The 26,476-nt window shown below is 39.5% G+C and overlaps 1 protein-coding gene across 8 annotated transcripts in view; it reads left to right on the plus strand.

The window, feature by feature from the left end:
• Window positions 1–26,476, plus strand: part of NTM (neurotrimin) — a 962,543-nt gene that overhangs the window by 833,631 nt on the left and 102,436 nt on the right. For all 8 annotated transcript variants that reach the window (XM_079103654.1, XM_079103658.1, XM_079103653.1 and 5 more), the window contains one exon: window positions 6,212–6,337. In XM_079103654.1, the coding sequence (XP_078959780.1) occupies window positions 6,212–6,337 (126 nt within the window). The remainder of the gene's footprint in view (window positions 1–6,211; window positions 6,338–26,476) is intronic.

Raw genomic sequence — 26,476 nt, forward strand, 5'->3', positions numbered from 1 at the left:
TTTAATCTAGGCTTTGAGCATTACTCACATAGATAGATTTTTCTGACTCCAGTTTCTCTCTGTTTCACTCTATCTGACACACAGTTAACAGATTCTTTTTCCTCAAAAAAATTTGTTTTAGAAAAACTCATGGCAAAAAATAATCATGGCATTCCCTTAACAAAAATTAAACTACTTGCTATGACCTATAGAATGGAGTTAAAAATCCAAGATCTAGCCCTTCAGGCTGTTTCACAATCTGACTTCACTTTCATTCATTGATTGTGTATCCCATTTTTCATTGATTCTTATAAAATTTATTGACTGTCTATTCTGCCTTGACACTGTAAATGTGCATTTGCCAACCACATACAATATTAAAACTCACTTATTGAACACTCGCATTGCCAGGAACTGCTGTGAGTGCATTTCATAAACTCACTTATTAAATTGTCAAAGAACTTTCTAAGCTTCATACTTCTATGGAATACTTACCTCCATTTCTTAGAGGAGGAAAGGAAGGCAGAGAAAGAGAGTAAGTTCCTTGACAGAGAAAACCTAGTTGGAACCTAGAAGAATCAGCATCTCAACCGCGAATCTACATTGTCTCTGGTAGGAAGTAGACTTTGTATCTTCATGCACTTCATGGTTTCAATCTTCCCATGCATGCCAATGTTCCCATTTGAAACAGCTACATTTTTATCTACCTCGATGATTTTTTCTTACTGTTGATATTCAAAACACAGACTAATCTGCTAATCCAAGGTGAAGCCATCTCTGACACCCTCACTCATTGAGATTCTTCCTCCTGCTAGCTCAGATCACTTCATATTTGCATCATTCAATTCACATTCAAGCACACATGATTTTCTAATACGTTTTGCTTTGTTATTTAACTCTCTGGAATATGTATATGCACTGTAAGTTCAAGGAAGCCCTAGCAAGCTAATATATTTCTGCATGTCACTCATGTACATAGCATATAATTGTCTATGTAGTATGCGTTCACAAATGTTTGTTGAGTGACTTTTAGCTCAGTCTCCAAAAGAAGTTTCATCCATTAATATTTATACCTGGCCACAAAATTATGCCTGGCTATGAGCACTTACTTATAGCGCTTTCCTTATGTTTTCTCTTTTATCGAAATGTCTTTCCTCCTCCCCTCCCCAGACATGATTAAATTTTACTTATCTCCTAAAGCTTAACACATTTGCCATGCTTCCAAGAAACCTCCCATGACATCCATTCCAGGTGGGCTTAGGTGTCTTTTTTTGAAAATTTATTTTTATTGTAAACAAATGGGATACATGTTGTTTCTGTTTGTACATAAAGTAACAGTATACCATTTGTGTAATCATACATTTACATAGGGTAAGGTGTTTGATTCATTCTGTTATTTTTTCCTTCCCCCCACCCCTCCTACCCCTCTTTTCCCTCTATACAGTCCCTCCTTCCTCCATTCTTGCCCCCCTCCCACCCCCTATTATGTGTCATCACCCGTTTATCAGGGAGATCATTCGTCCTTAGGTTTTTTGAGATTGGCTTTTCTCACTTAGCATGATATTCTCCAATTTCATTCATTTGCCTACAAATGCCATAATTTTATTATTCTTTATAGCTGAGTAATATTCCATTGTATGTATATACACACCACAGTTTCTTTATCCATTCGTCAATCGAAGGACATCTAGGTTGGTTCCACAATCTGGCTATTGTGAATTCAGCAGCTATGAACATTGATGTGGCTGTATCTCTGCAGTATGCTGATTTTAAGTCCTTTGGGTATAGGACAAGGAGCGGGATAGCTGGGTCAAATGGTGGGTCCATTCCAAGTTTTCTGATGAATCTCCCCAGTGCTTTCCAGAGTGGCTGCACTAATTTGCAGGCCCACCAGCAATGTATGAGTGTACCTTTTTCCCCACATCCTCTCCAACACCTGTTGTTGCTTGTATTCTTGATAATCGCCATTCTAATTGGGGTGAGATGGAATCTTAGGGTAGTTTTGATTTGCATTTCTCTTATTACTAGAGATGTTGAACATTTTTTCATATGTTTGTTGATTGCTTGTAGATCTCCTTCTGTGAAGTGTCTGTTCATATCCTTAGTCCATTTGTTGATTGGGTTATTTGTATTCTTTGTGTAGAGTTTTTTGAGTTCTCTTAGGTGTCTTTTGTGTTTCCATAACATCTGATTTATTCTATGTCACCATTCATTGAAAGTTTAGACTTCATTATATGTTTTTATTTCTCTAGACTGAACTTTTGGAAGACAAGGATTGTGTCTTATTTAGTTTATGTTCCTAGTGCTTAGCACAATGCAGGTATATAGAAAATGATCCATGAATACTGACAAATGAATGAGTGAAAATAAGCAAAACAATACCAATATGTTTTTAACATACTGCATGATGAAAAGAAAGAAACAGAATGTATCCATAGAAACAATATAAAAATATCAGTAATTCTGACAGTTGGCCAAAAGCTTCTTTATGAGCATGAAATAGTTAAAAGCTTAGTATATAAACTTGTAAGTTCAATTTAATTTTTTTGGTGGGAAGAGATGCTGGGCATTGCTCTTGCCAACCAGCGTTCTTCCACTGATCTACATCTGCAGCCCCACTTTCATTTTGAATACTGCCAGTGTAGTAAAAGTTGACCTAGAAAATGATATCTCCAATCGACTAACATTCTGTGCCCCTTGCCAATTAGTTCTGGTGATTGGGATTGTACCTCTGGTCAAGCCAGCTCAGCTCTATACCACAAATGGTTTGCCTTTCAAATCATCCAGGGGCCATTTACCTCCTTCAAGCTCTATTCTTAGGCAGGATTAAAAGGGTGTCAAGCATTTCTCCAACTTCTACTTCATGAATTGGATACCTTCCAATTGCTAGTGGGAGGAGGCAAATCTAGATGATTTTTCCAAGCATGAGGTGTGATTGTCTCAATTAATATACTTACTGTGCTGACAACTCTGGCCGAAACCACCTTCTATCCTACTTGGGGACTGTCCATTGTTCTCTAGTGTATGATTAGCAGATTAGCTATCATGTAAGAAGCCAGGAAAATGAACTCCCAGTAAGCCTTTCCAAAGCAAGAGTAATTCATTACCCAGCCTGATTTCCACTTAAAATGTACTTTAAGCACACTTCCAACTACAAACCCTAAATCACCCTGTGTTCACAAAGTCCATCATTTTTTATTTTATTGCATGGCGTTGGCGTGACATAATCCCTTGCAGAGCATCTCGGAGTGCTTTACAGATCAATAAATTACTTACCTGCACAGTTGAAGCAATGTCTGCAAGGCCAGTGCTGACATTCTGCAGGCAACCTGTTCTCCAGGAAGCAAGTAAGGCTGTGTGGGTGCCAAGAATGGACAGAAACAGGGACCAAGCAAATGACTGAGCAGAGGGAATAGTGCAAGAGAAGGAAATGCTCCAGATAAAGCTCTGTCAATGAAATACATCAGTTTATTTCTTTCTTTTGCAATATCAGGTTAACCAATTGTAGAAATAAGAGAATTTAGAAATTTGTACCTGTTAGGAAGTCCGTAAATCAAACTCTCAGTCATTAATTCATTAATTATATTTCTATCTTAGAAGGTACAATCAAGTTTTTAAAATTATAAATAGGCTGGGGCTGTAGCTCGGTGGTGAAGTGTTTGCAAGCATGTGTGAGGCACTGGGTTCGATGTTCAGCATTACATACAAATAAAATAAAGTCTATCAATAAAAAAAAATTTTAAATGATATTGGCATAAATTGCAGTATTACAACGTTAAAGAGACTCAATTTGAAGAACAAAGAGTCTCTTTCCAACCCTCACCAAATCCATGATCCATTAACTTCCATCCCACCAAATATCTGTGAAAGTTCAAGCACATGTTTGTGTATGCACACACCACACACACACACACACACACACACACACACACACACACACAATCTCTTTATCTGAAGCTTTATGTGGAATTTAAATCTAATAATAATTGATCAGCGCTTACTCTCTACAAAACACCCTATTCAAGAGAGCAGAAAATTAAGTGATGAGTAAGACCTTTATTTAACATCTTATATTCAGATAATTTATAGTATAGAAAGGTAAGACAAATATAACATAAGGAAATTTATTTTAAATGCCATAATAAAATACTTCAATGGCATTGGATCCCTAGGAAGGAGAGTTCATATCTTCTTGGGGATCCCCTGAAAGACTGGATGGAAGAGGTGGTAGTTCAATCAGGCCTTCAACAATTCTAATACACATAATCAGAAGCATGTGAGCACTAACATCAGCAGCAAGGGTATGGGGAAAAGGAAATCAAAGAGAAGCCACGTGCTGGGAACCATGAGTGCTCTCATTTGGGTGTAAGACATGAGCAGAAGAAAATGATTGAGGAGGGATAGAAAGAGGCTGAGGGATAGAAAGAGGGCTGAGAGAACATATCTTTGTAATATTGCATTTTATTGTAGGGGAAGTTCTAACATAAGTAGGAATGGGTAAGTAATATTTCAACTACAGCAGAGACCACCATTGGAATTTTCAAAGCAATCTGATTTTAGTTAGTGTACCACCATCGTTTTGGAACAAGGAATAAAGTCATCATGCAGATTCCCTGAGTAGTTCATAGGATCATTTTATCTACTGGGAAAGTCATATGCCATAGAATTGCAAAGGATGGTGACTCTGAGGAATATTGATTCAAGGAAACATCAGGAGACATTAAAGCACTGGATGGAAAATTCACCTAATTGTCCAAGAACTAAAGTGTCAAATCCTGTGTTGGTAGTACTGAAATAATATGTGCGAATGATCCATCTCTAAGGTGTTTAGGAACATGAAGCAGGTTGGTAAGTTGATTCCCTTGAATAACCATTTTACTTCAATTCTATAAATATTTGTCAAGCTTTTATGGTGAATGCAAACATGAGGAAGACATGGTTTTGGCTACCAGATAATTCATGGTCCACTGGGTGAATGATACTAAGCTAATATCTAGAACAGCGTGAAAAGTGTTTACAATTGGCATTCAGGGGCTCAATAAATGACACTTTTACTTAATTCACTTGAATTATAAACCATTTCATACATTAGACACATGAGTAGTCACATGCAGAACCAAATATCACAATGACTAGTAGTAAAGATGATCCTGCAGAATTAGGCTCAGAGGTGTAGTAGAAAATGAACTTCTATACATGGACCTCAGAATGAGACAAACACACACAGATGATGGATGACTGGACTTCAGGAGTTATCCTGTCACTGGTGGATTGTTGCTTCCATAATATGAAGAGGAGGGGTAGCACAACAACCTGACTCCAAAACAAAAGACCAAGGAAGTAAGAGTTCTGCCCCCAGCTTCAATCATTTTGATGAACATTTCTCCTCTTTGGGAAGAATAATTTAGGAAAGAGAGGAGAGAAAAAGAGAAAGAGACTAAGCAAGTTTGTTAACAGTTAACCAAAGTTCTCTTCAATTCTTCATCAGGGGTATATGAAGTCTGCTGGAAGCATGGGTGAAGAAATAACACTAAATTTGAGTGGTCGAGGAGGTCAAAGATGTGTAGGGCCAGTAATGACTGTGACAAAGAACCAATATTTGAATTGGGCCTTAAGGTACTCCTGGGATTTGTCCAGGAAGGCTATGAGAAATGATATAGGTACACATGCATGAGAATCAGAAAGGGTGTGATGTGTTGGGGGTCAGAAAGAGGGTAAGTAGAGGTGGAATCACTAGAAATGATGATGAAAATGTATGTTGAAGCTTGATCCTGAACAGCACAGTTTGCTTGAATGAGGGGCCTGGTTATGATCAGGTAGGCATCAAGGAGCAATTGGATCTGTTTAAGCAGAGATGTGGTATGATCAGAACTGCATTATGTAAAGACATTTCTGAATGCAGTGAGACAAATGACTCCTGGCTATGTGTTGGAGGTGGGTGGGGGTGAGAGTGGAGACAGGAAGGTGTAGGCTAGAGGAGTAGTTATTGCAGAATTACAGTGGAATTTATTCTCATTTGGACTCTGACTTAATGTTTAAATAGGAGGAAATGGAAGCTAAATTCAAGGTAGGACATTTTTCATCTTTAAGGTCATTCCTTTAATTTCTCATCATTACGACAGTAGTTCACATACTTCAGTTTGGGGGCTAATCTATCAAGTGCCATTTTAAGACAACAAAGAAATGTGTCAGCAGAATTTTTATTATCCTTCTACCTGTTTTGTCTTCACAGTATCCCCCAAAATTGTAGAGATTTCTTCAGATATCTCCATTAATGAAGGGAACAATATCAGCCTCACCTGCATAGCAACAGGTAGACCAGAGCCTACAGTTACCTGGAGACACATCTCTCCTAAAGGTAAGAGCAGCATTTTGGTGCATTGTATCTTGAAAGGAAAACAGAGACTTGTTGGTCATGGATAGGAGGTTATGGTGCTGGATACTGAGTGCAAGGGTGTCTATGTTTTTAGTAACCTGCTAATAATGTACTACTTTTGGCTCTGCAGATGATTTTGGTGTTCTTTGCAAGACAGCCATGTCCTCCAAGATTCAGAAATCATACCTGACCATCTCTCCAGTCCCTTGGAAATTAATTCCAGTTATCTCTGGCTGAAATAGTGGTTCAGATGCACTGGGTTAAATTTATATGTAAAGTTTGATGATGGAAGGATTTGCTTTGGTGGCATTGTTCATTTACCTAGTTGCTTTAAAAGAAAGGAAAACATAAACACATAATGATGGATAAGTGGTTTAAATGGCCATATTCATAAAAAGAAAATCTGCTAGACTGTGTCTCTTCAGAATTGCCAAAAATCTGGTCATCAGTCGTTTTTGTGGGTTTTTTGTTGTTGTTGTTGTTGTTTTACTCTGACTGATCCTGGACAATAAATGAACTTAGTATGTGGCTAAATCACAAAATTTGTTTTATCTCTATGTTTAGATGTTATATGGAATGTTTGTGCTTCCATAGGTTGAGAACTAAAACTTTTAGAATTTAAGAAAAAATATGTTGTTTTTCATTAAACTAATTTTTCTCTGGGAGCAAGGAATATAAAATCATTTAATCAAATCTTAAATATTTATTGAATATTGCAGAGGTCCATACTCAGTTTTAGGCACTAGGAGATTAAGCCATAGACCCAAACAGAAAATTTTCTGTTCTCCTCAAATGACATTTCATGTGACAGAAGACCAAATAAATGAGTATATAATATAACAGGTGCTGATAAGAATGAGAAGATAGAGACAGGCATTGACAGAATGGCAAGGGCTTTGGACAAGGAAGGACTCTGAAATGTATAATCTGAGTCAAGACTTGAAGAAGGGCCTTTAATTCTATTTTCATCACTGGCTAATATGAAACATATGTAAGTAATTGTGGATATATATCTGTGTATGCGAGCATGGATGATGAAGGTATGTGCATTGCATACTACAGGTTTAAGAACTGCAAAGGTACCATGGAGGATATTTGCTCGCTGCAGTTTGAAAACTCCAAAAGCAAACCATAAGATGGTTATTGTTGGTAAAGAAGCTTCTTTGGGGGTGCTCTTGGGATCAACTCTTATGGAAAGGAAGAGATGGAAGCAAGATTGGGCAGAAGGAGAAGCTGAGTTGTGATGCAGTTCAATAGAACATCTCAGCTGTCCTTGTGAGGAGTTCTAAAGTTAGGACGACCCTTTAAGAATGTCCTCTACTGGAACAATGAAGCTGTCCTCTCAGGGGGGCAGTCAGGTATTGAATGTAGGCTAGTCCCAAAAGGGCTGTACCATTAGGTCAGGTGTCTGTCTTCAAGCAAGCCAACCCCCATGTGGGTTAAAAACTGGGGACTGTCCACCAGCAGTTAGTTCTTCTCTGGGACATGGGTCCTCAATTCTTAAAGGGGAAAGTGCATTACAAGAGCCACTACACTTGGAAATTTTAAAAATCCAGAGTAGGACTACAGTGATTTCCACATTCTGAATATCCTCTCTCTGACAGTGACAGTGTGCTGTGATAGATGTTCTCAGAGAAGGCAAGACTATTTCAGTTGTGGTTGTCCTGAATTCTTGAGTGTTATCCTATGCCACCATTTTTGATGATATTACTCTGAACAAAGGGATTGATGAGAGCTACACATGTATCTGCCAATCCCTCCAATTGAAATGACCTTATGTGTGGAAGACCCCAAAATATGGGAGGATGCCTCAGCTGTGCATGAGGTCATTAGTGATAAAGAAGGGCCTCAGGGCACTTTTGAATAAGGAGCTGTCCAAATGGACAGACTTTCTAAGTTCATAGTGCACACCATTCATCACAGTTTAATACCAAGTCCCTAGTGTTATGGGATGCCAGGGCAGCCTGTGCCTTTGGAATCTGCAGAACATTTATCATCTGGGAAGACTTCCTTTGCCTCATGCTAAGAGATTCTGTCTCCTGATGATGTCTTTTTCAATCCCTCTTCAGGCTAGTCAGTTCTTTGTCCTTGTCTGGGTATCTGTACCCTCTCTTTCACACATCGCACTTTGTTCTGCCCCTTTATGCCCATGTTTTCCCTATAGCTATTTTTTTCTATAATTATCTTTATTCTCACAGCCTCCTACATTTTTCTGCTTTAATTTCATTCCTTTGCACTTGTCTTCTTTTCCTCTCTCCCTCTGTTCCATCCATTACCCTCGTTCCCTTCCTTACAATTACCTGTTGTCTCCCCTCAGGGTTGAGACTTTCTTTCATCTTACAGGTGTCCATGCTGTTGTGCCTTAGAGTCCTTTTTAGTCTCCTGCTGTGGACATCAGACAGATTTCCTTTCCCAGGGGACATTCACCTGACCCTGGGCCAGATGCTGCCATTTTACGGAGGTTTTAGCTGCTATGGAAACAGAAAATGGATCAAGGGGAGAGGAGCTGAATGATCAGAATCTACCTGCAGCTTAGAGTAATTTAGATGAACAGCTTTGTCCAGATACTGAGCTCAGATTAGCTATCCAAGATTCAGGATGATGAGACATGCCAAGCAATAACTAATCACTTCAGAGCTCACCAGTGTGCTGTGTTTCCTGTGACTGATTATTTAGAGATCAGAGATGTCATTGGGCTGCTGCCAAATCTGAACTGAAGCTGGAGACCCATAGCAGTCAGACTTTCATCTTTCCCCACTAAATATTTCCAAGATAGTGCTTATTTTGAATAAGTTAAGACATGTATGGGGTTCTTTGGAGAGAAAGATATTTACTTTCACCAAGGTTCCAAAGGCAGAGAGTTATTGTCATTTTTCGTCCCATTTTGTGATGGTAGATCATGGTTCAGTCAAGATCATTTTTACACACACTAAATCCCTGAATGACTAGCTGATTGGAAAACTCTGATGACTTCATTGAATGTTTTCCCTCCAGACTAACCTGTTTGTTATGTACATTTCTGAAAAATCCTGGTTTCATCCATCATAATTCATATGGTGCTGCTTGTAAAAATCTCATAACCTCTTCAGAATGAGTATTTCTATGTTTGAGCACTTTTTGTGTGGAAAAAAGTAATACAGAAATGTTAGCTACTATTTCAGTAGCGGGTCATGCATTTGATGTAGGGAGTCTTAGCAGTTAATGTCTGCTGGGAAAAGAGGTCAAGAGACCTCATGTAGGCCTTTCTATCAGATGTAGAAAATGTTCATAGCATCATGGGGAGGTGGGTAGGTCCTTCCAAACTACCTCTTGAAATGCCATTGTTCGTAATATGTAGTTATTTCTGGAATTTGTTGTCTGTTTTGTTTATTTCATGAACTTATCACTCCTAGAGTTCAAGGAGAAAAGCACACTAACTTTTTAAAGATGTCTATCTTACCTGAAACATCTGTTTTAAGGTATGCAGATGTTGTTTTCACCTGTGTAGGCGTTGGTCTTTTCAGAAGAAACCCCCCCATTTTGATGTTCTTATGAGATAGAGCCATCCAAATTGCATAGGGTTTTACTGGCCCCAAGTCCAAGTTCCTATAATTATCAGTATGAGGTTCCAGGCACAGAGGGACACTGGAGGAAGCCCTGTAAACTTTTAGATGCATTTCTCATTCAAGACTCTGTTTTCAGTCAGAACTCTGTTCTTTTTCTTTTATCTTTGGCTATGCATGAATGTATTTTAGCACAGTCCTTAAACTCAAGGCTTTATATTTGTAACAGAATACCCTTAAATACTGCATTATTCTTCTCAGTCTTTTCTGAGTAAATAGAAATATGATCTTTTTCAATGTATCCTAAAATTTGCAAAGCAGGACCTCACTTTTCATAAGAAAGAATTCCCAAAACCCTCTCACCAGTTTCTTGGGGGTTGTAAGAGCTTTAAGAAAAACCTTGGATTCCTATATTGTCACATTCATGGGAGCGCATGAAGAAGCTCAGATGAAGGAGTGAGTTCAATCACTAACCTAGAGTATCTTATATATTTAGAATCAGAAATCACTAAGTGGCTAGATGGATCTCCCTTGTAGTATAACTGTATTCACCTTTCTCTCATCAAAATAATAATTGACCTCCATAACCTCTTTTAGGCTGCCTAAAGGACATTCATACCTAGGTATTAATTGGGTGTTCACTCCGTGTCATTTTATATTGTGTGTGTGTAACTTACTTTCGATGTATACAAGGACACACACCCAAGAGTTTGCCTTGATTTTCAGAGAAGACTTTGAACTTGGACTTTTGAGCAGTGGTGGAACTGTTAAGACCATAGGGACTCTTGAAGATGAACTGAGTACATTCTGCATTGTGTGATGGATACAAGGTGAGCCAGGGGTAGAATGTTATGTTCTTCACCTCAGGTCCAGAGCAATGGAATTGGCTGACCATGAACCGAAACCTCTGACACCATGAACCCAAAGTATACTTTTCTTCTTCTTATTGTTGTTGTCAGGTATTTTGGTCACAGTGGGAAATGGGGAGGAGACCAGGAGCTGTTGACAGTGAAATCTTTCTTTCTGAATCATTTGCATCACCCCATCTCATGAGTTCTTTCAGATCAGGGCCTATTGCTCACTTACCTTGAATTTTTCACCTTCTAGCACAATGCAAGGCTCCTAGAAAGCATTCAAGAAATAGTTTTTGATTCAGACAATAAACCATAACATTTTCCAATGCCTCAAAGTGGCATGTCTGTTCTCCCCATGTAAAGATTCTGATCCTTGAGGAATTCTCCTCCACTTTGATATTTGCAGTGTAGACCTGGTGTGTTTCCTGCTAAAATTCTCTGCTGGCCAGTCTCCAGAATATTTTCTTTTTCTGGTCTTCATGGGCTCTCCAAGCCCTTCCTGGGTTGCTCAGAAGGTATCCAGCTATGACAGGGCTCAACATCTGATTGAAGGAGAGGCTCCTTTTCAAGTTCATTTTTGCAAGAGTAGAGAAGATTTGGTTGGTATGTTTTCTGTGAATGCCTCTCTGCTCTCCTCTCTGCCCTACTTCATCTCTTTCCTCAGGGGCGTTTCTCAGAAATATTCTTCCTCTGTCTCTTCTGGGAAGGGTACCTGATCTTTCTATTGACTTAAATATTTCCACCCTCCTTTAGTGGATTCCATCCAGAGGCTTTCTAAAGGAACCCTGAATATTGAAAGGGAGGGTTAGTTCAAATGCTTTTTGAGAATTTGTTACTTCTTCTAGGTGAGGAATAGAAAAAAATTAGAAGAAAAAATACTATTTTAATTCCCACTCTTACCTCTCCCTACCTCCATCTCTCCCTCCTGCTGTATAAATAGAGGAGGATCAGAGATAGAAAATTTGTCTCCTGGTCACATGAAGACCTGGTGAGAAGAATTAGGGAAGAACTATGTATCCATAGTGTTCCCAATCAAGTCTTTAAATATGGAAAACTTTCTCCTCACAGAGCATGAAGTGGGTACTTATGCATGCCCTTTGCACTCCCCCACCTCACCATATGTTCCAAACAGCCAAGTCTCTTTCCTCCCTTCAATTGGTACACCTGCTGTACTTGAAGAAACCCAGTGGGTAGTGGGTTGTCTTTCCCTCGTTTCCTTGAATTTTAAAAGGTACCAAGGTGCTAAGGGAAAAGTGACCCTCGGATAGGGAGTTTCCCCTTGCCCAATTCCTGAGTCCTTCCCCTTCCTTGACCCCCAGTGCTTTTACATGGTCAAAGACCACCCGTTTTCCTATTTGTTCACACCGATGAGGCCTTCTCCCCAGCCAAGCAGGACACTGAAGCACTAATTGGCACTAGAGGTATCACAGCTTGAGTTCGACCGGAGCTGGCAGGCACCATGACTCCAGTGACAGCTCTGTGAAAAAGTGTCAGGGACAGAGCTCTGGCATGCCATCGGCTGACTGCAGCACCCTGGCACTAATGAGCAGCCTGTCAGCACCAGCATCAGGGGCCCCGTGTGGCAAAGAGATCATTAGGATGGCAGATGAGCAAACTTCCCCAGCAGAGAGGAGCTGGGGGTGGAAGGGGAGGAGGACAAAATGGAACTAAAGGCATCACCTTACCCACAGATGGCACCCGCCCAGCAGGAGAAGGCTAGAGAGAAACAGAGAGAGCCATGAGAGCTGTACCTATGCCAATTCTGGACAACTCTTGGAATATTTCTTTGGTAGGGTTGTGCTGTCATTAATCAATACAGGCTGTAAATCTTCTCTGCAGTGACCCAAAGGGGGATACGGTGATTAACTCTCCAGTCATGGCTCTGTGACAAAACCAGAAAACAGCCTAAGTCTCTGAGAAACTGTACTGGGAGAGGGAAGGGAAGATTTCAGATTTCAGTCTTAGTTTCTTCTTATTAGGATAGACTCCCTTCTCAGGGAATCTGCTGAGGACTGCCAGGTGCCCACATCTTCTGCTGGACTATCTGAATCCAGGGGAGTAGTAAGAAGGAGCCTTTTTCCCACATACTTTCATCCTAGAGGTGGATATGGGGAACACCCAAGATATCTTCTCTGCATATCTGCTTCCTGAGGGCAAGTGTGAATTCCCCATCTTGTGAGTTCTTCTACCTCAGCACTGCTTAGCAATGAGCAGTTGTGAGCTTCATGGAGTGTCTGGCCCTTGTCTGAAGTCTGACTACCCACAATGCCTGTGATAGAATATGAAGGTCTGTCTGAAAGAGCTGTGCTTTGAAGATAGGTCCAGCTGGATTTGAGTTCCCACCCACTACTACTATTAAGGTCGTTCCTGCAAGGGTAGTGATCTTTCTCCATGAACATGAGCTTCTTCATTACTTTCATTATTGCTTCTTGGTGCAGTACTTAGAGATTTCAATATCTACACCAATCCCCCATTAGCACTACACACCACTGTCACCCTAACAATCTGATATTCCTCACAAGCTGGGTGTCTTCACATTGGCATACAACATTTGTTTTCTTTCAATCATTCTCCCATTCTTTTTGGGTAGACTTCTACTACTGTTTTAAGATGTTGTTACCAGTTTGAAACCTCTGATGTCTCTCTTCAGTCACACTGAGTCTCCCCTTTACTTGAAATCCCACAACGTTTAACACACTTTTCCAATTATGGTATTCCTTGCTGTTATACACAGGTGAATAGTTCTCCCAGTTGCCTAAGAGATCATGAGGTTCATAAACAGCTCTTGTGCCATTCTGTTTAAACCCCAGGACCTGTCCTGCCAGCTGTTCACAGACCCTGAAAGTGAAAGAGGCAGTCAGTATCTGGTACAGTAGATAAAACCTTTCTGATTCATAATTTAAAACAAAATCAAATTTACTGAGTAAAGGGTAAGATTCAGGAGCTTCATCCCTTTGCATCACTTCTAGTGATTGATTATCTCCTGGTTACTAAACCAATCAAAGGAATTGATGAGAAAAGGCTCTGCTCCTTGCCACTGACCTGTACCTGGAATCAAGCCTTGGATTCTGGAATTTCCTCTGTGAAATGCAGATAATAACATGTTCTCAATATGGATATGATGAGGATTGAACTGGTTCACCAATGTAAAGTGTTGGGCTCCACTACAACTCATGGTAGAATCCCATAATGTAAGCTTCTATACCTTAGCCAGCCTCTTTCTCTTTGCTTCCACTAGAGACAAGAACAGAAGGGAAGGAAATTTAGATGCTTTTGGCTGAAAAGGCTGAAACTTTACAACACCCAACATGGTTAATTGCCAGAACAAATAGATGTTCAAACATGCTTAATCAGCACTTTCTTCAACCTCACCACTTTCTAATTAACATAGGTGCTTGATTAAAATTCCCAGAATACCCCAAGTAGCTACCCCAGGAAGACTAAGTAATTGCTATCAAGAGACATTGCATTTGTCATTGATAGTTGAAGAAAAACATAAATGCATCATAGTGGAAAGTTTCAGATCTCCTGTTCAGAGTTGCATGGAGCATATGGTATGAGGTCCAACTTATACAGAGAGAGCTGTTTATTATCATAAAAATTTTAAAAAGTAGTACAACCTGGAGTATGAGGAAAAGTGATTCCAGGAACTCTTCAAGTAATTTGTTTAAACACATACAGATGAAGGTGGGAAAGAAAAAAAATGGTGGGAGACATTTATATATCAATTTTTAACTCTATACATCTCTTTAAATGTAAAATTACAGCTAGATAGACACAGTTAGGATGAAATTTGCCAGTATCAATAAGGGTTTTTGTAACTTTAATATTTATGATCTGGTTTAAAGCAATCTTATAACTGTGCAACTTCCTACTTCAAAGAAGAGAAAATCATAAAAAGACTAGTGGAGAAATTAATGAGTTCAATGTGCCTGAATTGAGAACATATGAAATCAAGCCTCAGTCTAGAGACCAAGGGCAGGAGTGCATACCACAGACACTGCTTGTGGTTTTACCCAATTACTTCAAAACCCTTGAAAAATGTTGTAGAATCAGATGTCTGCTGAATTCAGACATTGCTAACAGCATTCTCCCTCACTCTCCTGAGTCTTGGGCTATTTATGCTGGTGCTTGGTGACCGTTACTATGCAGAACTGTTTTGAAGGAACAAAAAGAAAAGACAGAGAGAGAGAGAGAGAGAGAGAGAGAGGAACAAAAAGAAAAGACAGAGAGAGAGAGAGAGACATAAAAGCAAGGAGATTGAATCCACTTCCCCAAAGATGTTGATCAGCTATGACTCTGCAAGATGAAAAGTCTGGTTAAAGTGGTAGCCCTACAAGGCAGTAGGCACCAATTGGTGATATGAGAAGGGTCTCAGCAGGATCTTTCATTGTCCACCATAATCAGAATAACCTTGACATCACACTCCACACATTAGCTCAAGGCTTCAGGGCATGCCATGTCTAGGATCACCAGTCATCAAGCACCAGCATAATAGCCCAAGAACTGCCAACCATGCCTGGACGGTATCATTGCATAGATCCTTGTCACTAAGACTTTGGTATAAATTTCTGAATTTCTACTGTGATCCTCCCTTATCAGTTTTCTCCCTTTTTGAAGTTCAGTTACCTGAATTCAACTGTAGTCCCAAAATATTAAATGGAACATTCCAGAAAGAATTATTTTCAGTTGTGTGCCATTCTTAATAGTGCCATGAAATCTTACACTTTCTTGCTCTATTCCACCTGGGACATGAGTCATCCTGTATCCAACATATCCACATAAATGCAATCTTCCCATTAGACATTTAATAGACATCTGGGTTATCAGATTGGCTGTTGAGGCATCACAGTGCTGTGTGTGTAAAAGAAGGTCAATAATGGCCAAATACCACGTGAAAATGACCAAATCATTCACCTCACCCCACTCCATCACATGCACATTATATCATCTCAAATCATTACTAAGAACATGAATTCACATAATATTTTGAGAGAGAGAGAAAGAAAGAGGAAACCACACTCAAATAACTTGTATTGCAGCATATTGTTAAACTTGTTTTGTGTTATTAAATTATTGTGAATCTGTTACTTTGCTTAAATTATAAATTAAACTTTACAACATTATTATACGTGTGCATGTATAGAGAAAACAGTGTGCATTTGTGTTTATGTGTAGGGGGTGGTATATGTTTTAGTGTTCAGAGTTATCTGCGGTTTCAGGCATCCCCTGGGGGTCTGGAATGTATCCCCTGTAAATAAAGGGGAATAACTATATCTAGTTCTGAATCCTGTCTTGTCTTGTTCTCTGATGACTACATTTTCCCTAGAGTCTATGTAACAGCCAGAGTCTCTATCTTTCAATAATAAGAGAGGCTAACAGTTCATAGGCACTAAAAATGTACTAGTCACTCTTCTGAACATTTACACACAGTAGTATCTATTCTTCACTATCACAGTGTGAGACAGGATTTATTATTAGCTTATTCTACCAAAATGATAACTTACTGCATTTTCTCATTTAAACGAAGCTTAGTGAGGTCAGGAAAATGGGCTAAGGTCACAGAACTCCAAGTTGCAGTATTGAAATAGAACTCCAAACAGTCTGTCTTCAGGATGCATGCACTTAACCACTGGGCTACATAGTATGGTTCTTGTCAGCAGTGGCATCCCTTAGTTCATAGTTTAGTCCTCCTTAATCTAAACCTTAAGAGTGAGGATGCATGCTCAAGTTGGAGAACCACTGCTATATGGTATACATTTGGTGAAAACCACTGCAACACGGTGTGTGCTATATGCTGAGCACTTGCTTTACATGAAATACATCACTTAATTCTCACAAGTTTCTTTATCAATAGGCAGTAATTTTATTTTGGAGTGTTAGACATGGCAAAGTAAAAGGAAAATTTGTCCATGAATATTAAATGGCCGAGGCAAAATTCAAGTCCAAGTCTTTTGACTCTCAAATGCAAATGCTTAATGTGCATTGATTTCCTGTTTGATTTCTGGCTCAATGCTTCTTTTAGATCTCTGAGGCATTTCTGTGCTTTGGTTTCAGACAAATTACTAGTCCAGGGCGTATGATCTTTGCGTTGTCAATTTTCTCATAGTATTCTTCCAAAACCCTTCTCAACAGTTTTCTACTCTGGACTCCAGGTGGGGCTTCCTACTCAGTTTTAGCACTTCATCTTCCTCTGTGACCTCGGACTCCTTTCAGGAGAACTTGGGATGAATACCTCCAAGTTAAGGGCACAGCCCCAGCATGGAGACATGGCCCGTCCTCCACATCTTCCTCCAACTGTGTAAGCCTATGCTAGTTTCATGTTCCTTTGGTCCCCTCCCTTCCACCTGGATGGCCCAGGCCCATTGAATTGATGCAGCTACTCTCTGATTTGATTTCTTTTTTTTCATGTTAAATACTATCATTCACTCACACAATGGTATGTCTTCTGCTTTGATTGTTATTTTTAGGTTGTTTTATATTTAAACAGCTTTCAATATGAAAACAATGTGCCAGATTCCAGGGTATGTTTTACATTATATGACTCCATTCAATTTCCCTGTGCATCCTTGTGGTGTTCAACATACTTCATCTTCCTACAAATGTAAAATGATTTTCCTGAACTTCAGGACATTTGGAAGAGATTGAGCAGAATACCAATTTAGTTCAAGTCTCCAGTCTCATTGGCTAGGTTGCATAGGTTCTCTACACACCATTGCTCAGCACAATGTGTTCATTGCCTTGGAGTTTGGAGTCCAAGAGATGCAGCTCTTCCTTCCCTGGGAGGACCATCTTGGCCCCTAACTCCTCTCCAAGAGTGAATAATTCTTCTGTGTTCACCTCTCCCTTCATCTTAAGAAGCAAATTGCTCTCCACTTCTAACACAGAGTTAAAAGTAATATCTTTGGATGTTATGTCTCCTCTATAATAAATTCAGGACTCTTGTTTAACTGATCTCTGGGTCAGGAGGCTTATGTCCCTCTCTGAATCTTTTGCATCACGGCATTGCCCTTTTTGGAATGGTTCACCTGGCTCACTATGTTTGAAGAATTTTGGACAGTCATCTGCATGATAGAGAAAGACAAATAGATTTCTCCTTCACTGATTTGTTTATTGCATCATACACCATTGCAGAAAGGGAATTAAGCAGAAGAGTGGTGTGGGTTTTGCCCCCAGGAAAACCCCTTGGTGAGATAATGTCAATAAATTAACTCATTCATCCAATTTTTTTTTTATTGAGCACCTACTGTGTCCTAGAAAACTTTCCCCAACACTGGAGATACATGATCAGACAAGAACACCATAGCACTGGCCTCAGACATTATATTCTAGAGGGAGAAGCAGAAAATAACCCAGGGATAAGTAAACCTTAGTGCCACAGAAACAGTTAATCAGGATAAGAGGTCAAAAGATTATCTGATATAAGTTGGGAGGTTAAGTCTTAAATAGAATAGGAAGAAATGGATTTTTTAAGAACATACCCCATAAAAGCTGGAAGAGACATTTGAGTAGCTCCAGCAGGAGTATTCCTAACCTAACCAGGCTAACACTGAATACCAAAGACACTGAATCAGGCATACCTAGCATGCTCGAGGATCATCAAGAAAGCCATGTAGTTACAGAGGATTTATTTAATGTCTGGCCCCCCCCACAGGACATTAAGCTTCATAAGAGTAGGAAGAATATTTATTAATACCTACCACCATGTATACCAGTGTTAGGCATGGTACCTCTCAAATCAAACATATTCAATAAATATTTGTTTACTGAATGAATAGATAAAGCAAACTTAAAGCTATTGATTAAGTTCCTGAATTGCATGCTGGAAAAACGTAAGGTTCAAGTTAGAAATTGTAACTTCTTAATTAGTGATATCGGGTTCTAGAGAATGAGGAGTTCAGGCCAATGATGTAGCATACAGCTGAGTCAGAGAAGGCCCATGGAGAAGTTGAGGCCAAGTTGCTGACACTGCAGGTCCCTGAAAAGTAGTCATAGGGAACATTGCAGTCACCCCATGTAATGTGAAAGGTCGTGAAAAGTCTGGCTGTGAGCCAAGTGTCAAAGCCCTCAATGAATCACAAGGAAGTTGGGAAATCAGTCACTGGGAGCCAGAAAGGGAGATATAGAGGCAACACTGCTAGCAGCAGAGCTTCCAAGAATGAGGGCATTTGAGAACAGTGCAAAAGAGGGATGGCCTCTAAGTGATCCTGTGGGTTGAGGAGGACCGAACCCCAGTTTCTGCATGCCAGAACAAACAACCCAGCACTTTTTCTGGAAAGCTTTAGAGGAAGTACAGCCCCAGGAAATAGCTGGATTTTAGTTAATCATGACAGTTCAGGAAATGTTAGCCTAGAAGGGAGAATTTTGCCTGGGTGGTAGTGTTCTAGCAGACACAGGGAACAAGAGTGGAAGGTGGGAGGAGAGAGAGGCTGGTCAGGAGGAGGAATTCTCCTGTACCATGAGAATGAAGGAGCTATAGGGCATGAATGATGGTGTGGAAGAGGAGACTTATGTGTTATGTGGTCATCCTGGAAGTGAGAGATGAGCCATGTTGGATTTAATCCCAGTAGTGCCCAATGGGAGACCGTTATGCTGTGCCTATGTTAGTTGTAGTCTCCGTCTGTGGCAGGTGTTCTGTACCTGACTTTTCTCCCATGTTACAACAGGTAGGATATTATGGAACAAGTGATGTCTAATTTGTCTCTACATATTGATCCATGTTAGCTCCATTTTTTCCAAAAAATAATCATAACAACTCCAGGCTCATTTTCTTAAGAGAAGAGGGATTTATTAGATTGAACAAAAAAAATGATAGAATACAACAGAGATATGATAAATAGGCAGAATGAATCATCTTTTATTCAACAGATATTTACTGAGTACTTATGACAGTGCATAACTAGGTACTGCAGACTGTAGGATGAACACAGCCTTGGCCCTATGAGGCCGCATTGTGGGAGTAAAGGCAATATTCAATAAACAAATATGCATTTGAATGTCAGACAGAGATAGTGTTATTCAGAAAGATAAAACAGAAATGGGTATGGAATGATTGGCTGTGGTACTTTAGTTATGGGAATGTTAGAAGCCAGAGCATAGACCTAGAGTCTTTCATGATGGTGCAGGACGTGTAGAAAGAGGTTGTTCCAGAGAGAGGAGCCTGTGCTTATCAGGTCTATGTTCAGGAATATGTTTGGGATACCTGAGGGACAGTGATCATGTTGATGCAGAGAAAAGTGTTGACTTCATGAGAGAGTTGAAAGTCAGCTTCCTAAGTGCCTTGAAAGCCACATTATAAACTTTGGAAAGTGTGGTAATGAAAAACACTAGTGCGTTTCAAGCAGGAGAGTGAAAAGACTTAATAAATGTTTTTAAAGGATCACTTTGATTGAAGAGAAATTGAAGAGAATTTAATATGAAGAGAAAGAGGTGGAAGAGCAGCAGCCAAGATGCCAGTCAGGACCCAACTGCTTTAGTCTATCAAGAGGGAAGTGGTAACTGCCTGGATTTGATTTTATGCATCATATACATGTATTGAATTACGGCACTGTAGCCCATAAATCTGTACAATTAAATTTTGTAAAAGTTTAAGTGATGGTATGGACTCAATGATAGAATCAAAGATAATAAGACTTGTTTAATTTGGACTATGTTCTGAAAATAGAACTAAAACTGTTTATTGATTGACTAGGTTATGAAGAAGAGGTAGGAATCAAGTGTGACTCATATCTTGGTATTTTGGCTTGAAGTATTGGTTACGTGTTCATTTCTATTATTAAGAACTGTAGGCAGAACAGCTTATAGGTGGAAATAAGGAATTTGCTATGTTGGATTTAAGTAGAAATACTGAGTAGTATTTCTGTTGGTAATACAAGGGCACAGGACATAGAAAAATAAATATGGGAGTCATCGACATACACACTTTATTTAGAGAAAGAGACTGCTATTACCCACAGAGTGGAGGCAGGAGATCTGTGTTCTGAGCCCAGTGGCATCAGGTAAAGGGAAGGACCTATCAAAGATAATTGTGAGAAATGACAGAGAAATGTGTAAGCCAAGTTAAGGAAAAATCTTTATAGAAGGTGGGATAATTACTAACACAAGTGTGCTTAGTCTAGGGAGGTAAAGACTGGGAATTGGTAAAATTCAATCAGGAGACATTGATAAGAATGGTCGTGGTGAAATGCAGTTGATAAATTATTATTTAAAAGAGAGATAATGGGCTGAACAAATTGAGACAGTAATAAACTTATCAGAAGTTGTGCTATAAATGATAGTAGAATAAGGGGTCAGTTGTTGGAGTGGAATGTGAGTTCAAAGGAGGACCCTTTTGTTTCTCTGAAGTCCGATCTGCAGTCTGACATCCCTGGGCACTGCACTGACTATTACTTCTGTGTAATGATTTATCTTTGGGTTCTCAGTTGCCTGTCATCTTCAGACAAAATAGGAGTTAATCAAAATTGGTTTCTGATTTTTTTGAGTACATGATACACTTTGATCTTCAGCCAAGTGAATCCCCAAATTTCTTAATGACTTTTGGGTACTCTGGGAATTTGGAACCATAGTCACCATTTTACTGACACAACTATCTCTGAAACTAGGTACTTTGTCTGGAGGTGAGACTATTCACTGCCAACTCTAATGAGAATGACACTGGGGAATTATAGTTGTAGCACTTATGGGAACTTTGCTTAAAATGTGAAACTATTCATGAGAAGAGGCATAGGGAAACAGTGAGATTTCTGCTTATTCCCCAATGCCTCCCTCTGATGAACTACTCACTAATTCCTCTTTCTTCAAAACCAGAACAGGAACCAAGATAACCTTGGGAAGTCATCCTTTTTGGCCCACAAATGATTGCCCAGGTGAAATCTCCTTGCCTAGAGGAAACTGCAAAGGGGGTGGAAAGGGAAGCCCCACCAACAATGTGAACAGGGAGAGCTCAAGCCCTATTCTAGTTGGAGAGATTGGGCTCTGGGATAAACACTTCAGCTCTGCACAAGTCTGTGCCCTGGATTTCTGCAAATATTCCAGTCGCCTCAGTGTCACGAAGTCTAGGTCAGGAGGAAAGGAAGCAGTCAATCACAGTGTTTAGACAATAAGGCTAGAGATGTGGAGAGCTCACCAACCTGGAGGAAAGAACTGCTGCTACACCTTGTCCTCCTAATCCTGGCTTGAAGATGTTTCTGATTATTCATCCAAAATGTTACTCTCCAGAGTCCTAACAATCACCTTCTCCTGTCCCCATTACCTTAATGACATGCCTTTCTTTGGAGACAGAAAATCCCTGAATTAATAGGCATATTGTGTAATATGAGAGTATGAGAGTTCTCTCTCTCTCTCTCTCTATCTCTCTCTCTCTCTCTCTCTCTCTCTCTCTCTCTCTCTCTCTCTGTCCCAATCTCTGTTTCCTACCTAGGACCCATTGCTCTTGAGCAGCTTAGTGAAAGTGACTACAATGTTTTTATTTTGCTTCCTTTGGCTTTACTACCCTGTGTCCCCTGCTGCACGGTCCCTGTTGTACTCTTGAACAGTCACATCCCTCAGTATTGTTATGTCTTTTCACTGCAGCACTTTCCTAGGCCTCTTGATTTGGGTCATTCAAGTGTTGTCATGGCAATGACATCCTCAGTAGAGTGGTGTTGCACATGTTGTCATGGCTATAAGGACCTCTTGAAAGGAGCCCGACTTCATTGTTATCAAGAAGACAGCAGTAAGGAACCCTGGATCATTTGGCTTGCCTGAATTCTTCAGTTAGGAGCCAGTGATTCTGGACCTAGAGATGCAAGTTAGCTATGATTAGAGAAGTAGCAGCCAATCTACCATTTGTAGTGTAGCTTGTCCATGTTCTAAGTATTGCACATGTGTTACCTGTTTGATTTTCTTGAAAGTCTTACGATGCAAGTGTTGTTGCTGTCGTATTACAGATAAGGGAACTGTGGCACAGAGAGCTCACTTATATAACTTGCTCAAAGGTACACACGAGTATGTAAAGTGGCCAAAAGTTAACCAGAAAGCTTCATTCTAGGGACTTGACTCTAAACCCATTACTTCTCCTATTTAATTATCAAAAACAAACATACAAACAAAAAAAGCTACTGTGCAGTAGCCAAAGTGTATCTTTTAGCTAGAATCTGTACAATTTATATTTCTACACACTTTCAAATTTTAAAATATTTTTATATTTTCATTTGATTCCCCATCAACCATATAATAGTGCATTGATTCAGAATCTGCTTTTTTTTTTTTATTCCCTACTGCATATCATGTCAAGTTTATGGCCCATGTCTGGCTCTGGGCAGAGGTTGGCCAAGGCTTCTAAAGTGAATGGTTGCCAGCAGTCACCTCTATTAATGGTAGAAGGAATAAATGGAAAGCCTTGGCATGTCATTTGAATAGCCATTTGTCCCTTTTGGCCCTCTTTCTTCTATGCCACAAAATTCCACTATTAAAGTAGCTACTTTTACTATCACTGGACTGAACAGCAGTAGCCTACATTCCATTCCAATGGCCCTTATTGACTCTGAGCTACTTTGAGCAAGTAACCTGTTTGGGGAAATCTCAAAAGAAGATCAATTTCAAATTTGTCTCCATGCTAGCTTTTAGAAAATAATAATTAAACACCAATGATTTACTCAGACATTGGTCTCTAATAAAGCACAGCTTTTAAGGCAGAAAGCTTGGGCCTCAGAATTGACGGATCTTCTATTTGAGAGCAAGGAGATGGGAGGTGGATGTGCTCTAAGCGGGAGATGACAGTCAAGTTAATAAAGATGATAAAAACAACAGTGCAAAGGCTTATCATGTTATTATGTGCCAGCACTTTACCTGTATCAGTACAGTTAATCTTTAGAACAGCCCTACAAGGTAGATCCTGTTATTATCCATATTTGACAAATGAGGAAAAATGGGGCATGGAAATGTTAAACAATTTCCTGAAGTTCATTCCAGAGTAAGAAGTGGCACTGGTAATCGAAACCCAGTCTCCTGGATCGGTGTCTGTAGATGTTGGCATGTTGTCTTTTATGGGCATTGATGGAGCCTGGATGTGGTGAGCTTCAAGATCAGAGATCTGATCTTACCCCTTTCTAAGCAGTGTCATATTGGATACCTCGCCACCTGCCCTGAGTCTCAGTTTCCTCATTCATAAAGTGAGAAACATGATTGAAAACACATTCTAGGCTTTCTGTAGGGATCACAGGACATAATACATACAATACATGCTCTGTGCCTGGTATTAAATAAATACTCAATTAATGCCATCAGAATGGTGATATTAAAAATGATATGAAGAATGAACATTAGACTTTATAATTATCCCTGTCCTTGACAGGTCTTATCTAAATGTTAAAGAAGAATATACTACTTGTAACAATGAATAAAGTGTTTTATGGAGTGAGCTAAGATGTGAATGTCTAACTCCAAGGCCTTTCCAGAATACCCCGCTTCATCTAACAAAATTTACCTTATACAGTTGTTAAATAACCTCTTAGTATGAGGTCTGCCATATCCATTCTATAGGCTTTCCCAGAGTCTCAGTTTCCACTATGGTTCAATTCACAGCCACTTCTCAGTCTACCAGTGGCTCCTGGAACCTTGACTGTAGATAGCACACAACTGTTCGTTGTCATCTTAAGAACCCCTTTATTTTTACTGGTAAAATGGATGAATTCACAATTATCAGCTTCTGGTTTGTAAAGAAATAAAAGCTTAATGAAAGTTGCAGAAAGTGGAATTCATCTGAAAGTAATACTTGTTCTAACTTTTAACAAACAAATAAGCTCATTAAAACCCATTCTTATTTCTGCTATCAAAAGACACTTTATCTGGGGTGCAGTGGTCCAGTACTGAATTAAGGCATGGTCTTCTTATTTCTGGTAAGCCCTGTTCTAGCTATATTACGTTCATTGTATTTATGTATAAGCTGGAATAAAATTTCCCAAGATATAAAGCCTGAGAGAAAACCTCCCAGTTCCCATTTGAAAAGCAAAAACAATAAACAACAATAATAACAAAGAGAAACAGTAGTTTGAAATAAGGTTGGTGCTGTCCATGGTCCTTGATAATATCAAGCTGCTACTGTCCACATCTGATACTTGAACTTGGGCTCTGGGGATGTTTCCATGTGCCTTTTCAAGTGAAAACTGTTTTCGACGCCTAGCTGATCGATAGGGCAGCCCAGTGGGAGAAAGCCTCCCTGCTGCCCTCCCTGGGCTGCATGGCTGCTGAGTGACTCGAAGGCAAAGTGAGAGAGCCAGGAGGTTCACAGCAGTGCCGCTTCCAGATCCACGTTAGATACAAAAGGGAATCAAAAACTTCATGTTGAGTTGTTGTCGCTCTACCCCCGTCTCGCCTCAGAGAGTTCTACAGCTGGAGAGTGCTCAGAATTCAGCCCTTCAGAGCTATTACAATTCATATTGACTATAAACTTCCCACTGTGCGAATAAAAGCTAGGAGGCACTTGCCAAGTTCTCGGAGGGGGGAATGTAAGTTATTTCACAATCTGATGATATACTCCATGTTGGGAAACATTAGGAGGAAATAAGAAAAGGAGAAAAGAAAGTAAAACATGTACTGGGAAAGTGGCAACTGATCATCTAGTATTCATTAATGAAACTCACACCAAGGCACACTGGTAGAACAGGACAAGTCACTCATAAGTCATTAATACTGCTTGCTCTTCTGTGGTCTGTACTTGGGAAAAGAAAACCTTTAACTTAACATCCCATAATGTTCAAAGACCAGGCAGGGAATACAGGAACTTGGAGAGCGCTTTGGTCAGAACATGTGGTTTGACTCTCTGCTCTGCCAATTACTAAGTGGGTGACCCTCAACAAACCAATTAAGTTCTCTGAACCTCTGTTACCTCATCTGTAAAAGAGAATCAGAATATGAAGATTAGCAACAATACATTGCAGGTACTTTGTAAACACAAAGACATTATGCACATTATCCTTTATTAAAAGTTCTCTATTAATCATGCATATCCTTTGGGGCAGTGCCAAGAAAGTCGCAGAGGGAGAGAGGAGAGATGTGATCCCACTTTAAAGCAATCTTCCAAGACAAAGATGTTTTTGTATTTTTGCAACACAAACTCAAAAAGCAAATAACGTAACCAGTGTTTATGACCGTTGTTATAACAACTGCAATTATCATTTGTTCTCATTATCTTTTGTTAAGTCTTACATCTATTTACACAGTGCAATTAATTTGAAAGTTCACCTAAGCATTTAACAAATGCTACATACGGATGTCTTCCAAGTAAGTGAAGGAAGTTGAATCTGGAACTTGTTTAAAAAGATCAGAATACTAGGACACAATTGTGCAGTACAGAAATCAAAAGGAAAATCACAGGACAAAAGGAACGTTTGGTTTGGTACTAGTTTTATAATCTTGTCAGGAGCTTTGATATCCAAAGCATTCAAGCATCTCAAAGCCTAAGCTGACTCTGGTTGCCTTATCTCAGGACACTAGGGGTTGGCCAACTAACGCAGGTGGGCTGAATCTAAAAGGCTAGCTTGTTTAAACAATCTGTGAGCTAAGAACAAATTTTATATTTTTAAACAGTGGGAAATAATTAAAGCATCGTAATATTTCATGATCTGTAAGAATTATTTGAAATTTGACCATTATTGTTCATCAGTTAAGGAGTATTAGAACTCAGTCACTTTCATTTGTGGCTTTCATCTTATAATGTAATTCTACAAGCCTACAATATTTATCAT

The sequence above is a fragment of the Sciurus vulgaris genome (genome assembly GCF_902686455.1).
Source record: "Sciurus vulgaris genome assembly, chromosome: 11".
Taxonomy (NCBI): domain Eukaryota; kingdom Metazoa; phylum Chordata; class Mammalia; order Rodentia; family Sciuridae; genus Sciurus; species Sciurus vulgaris.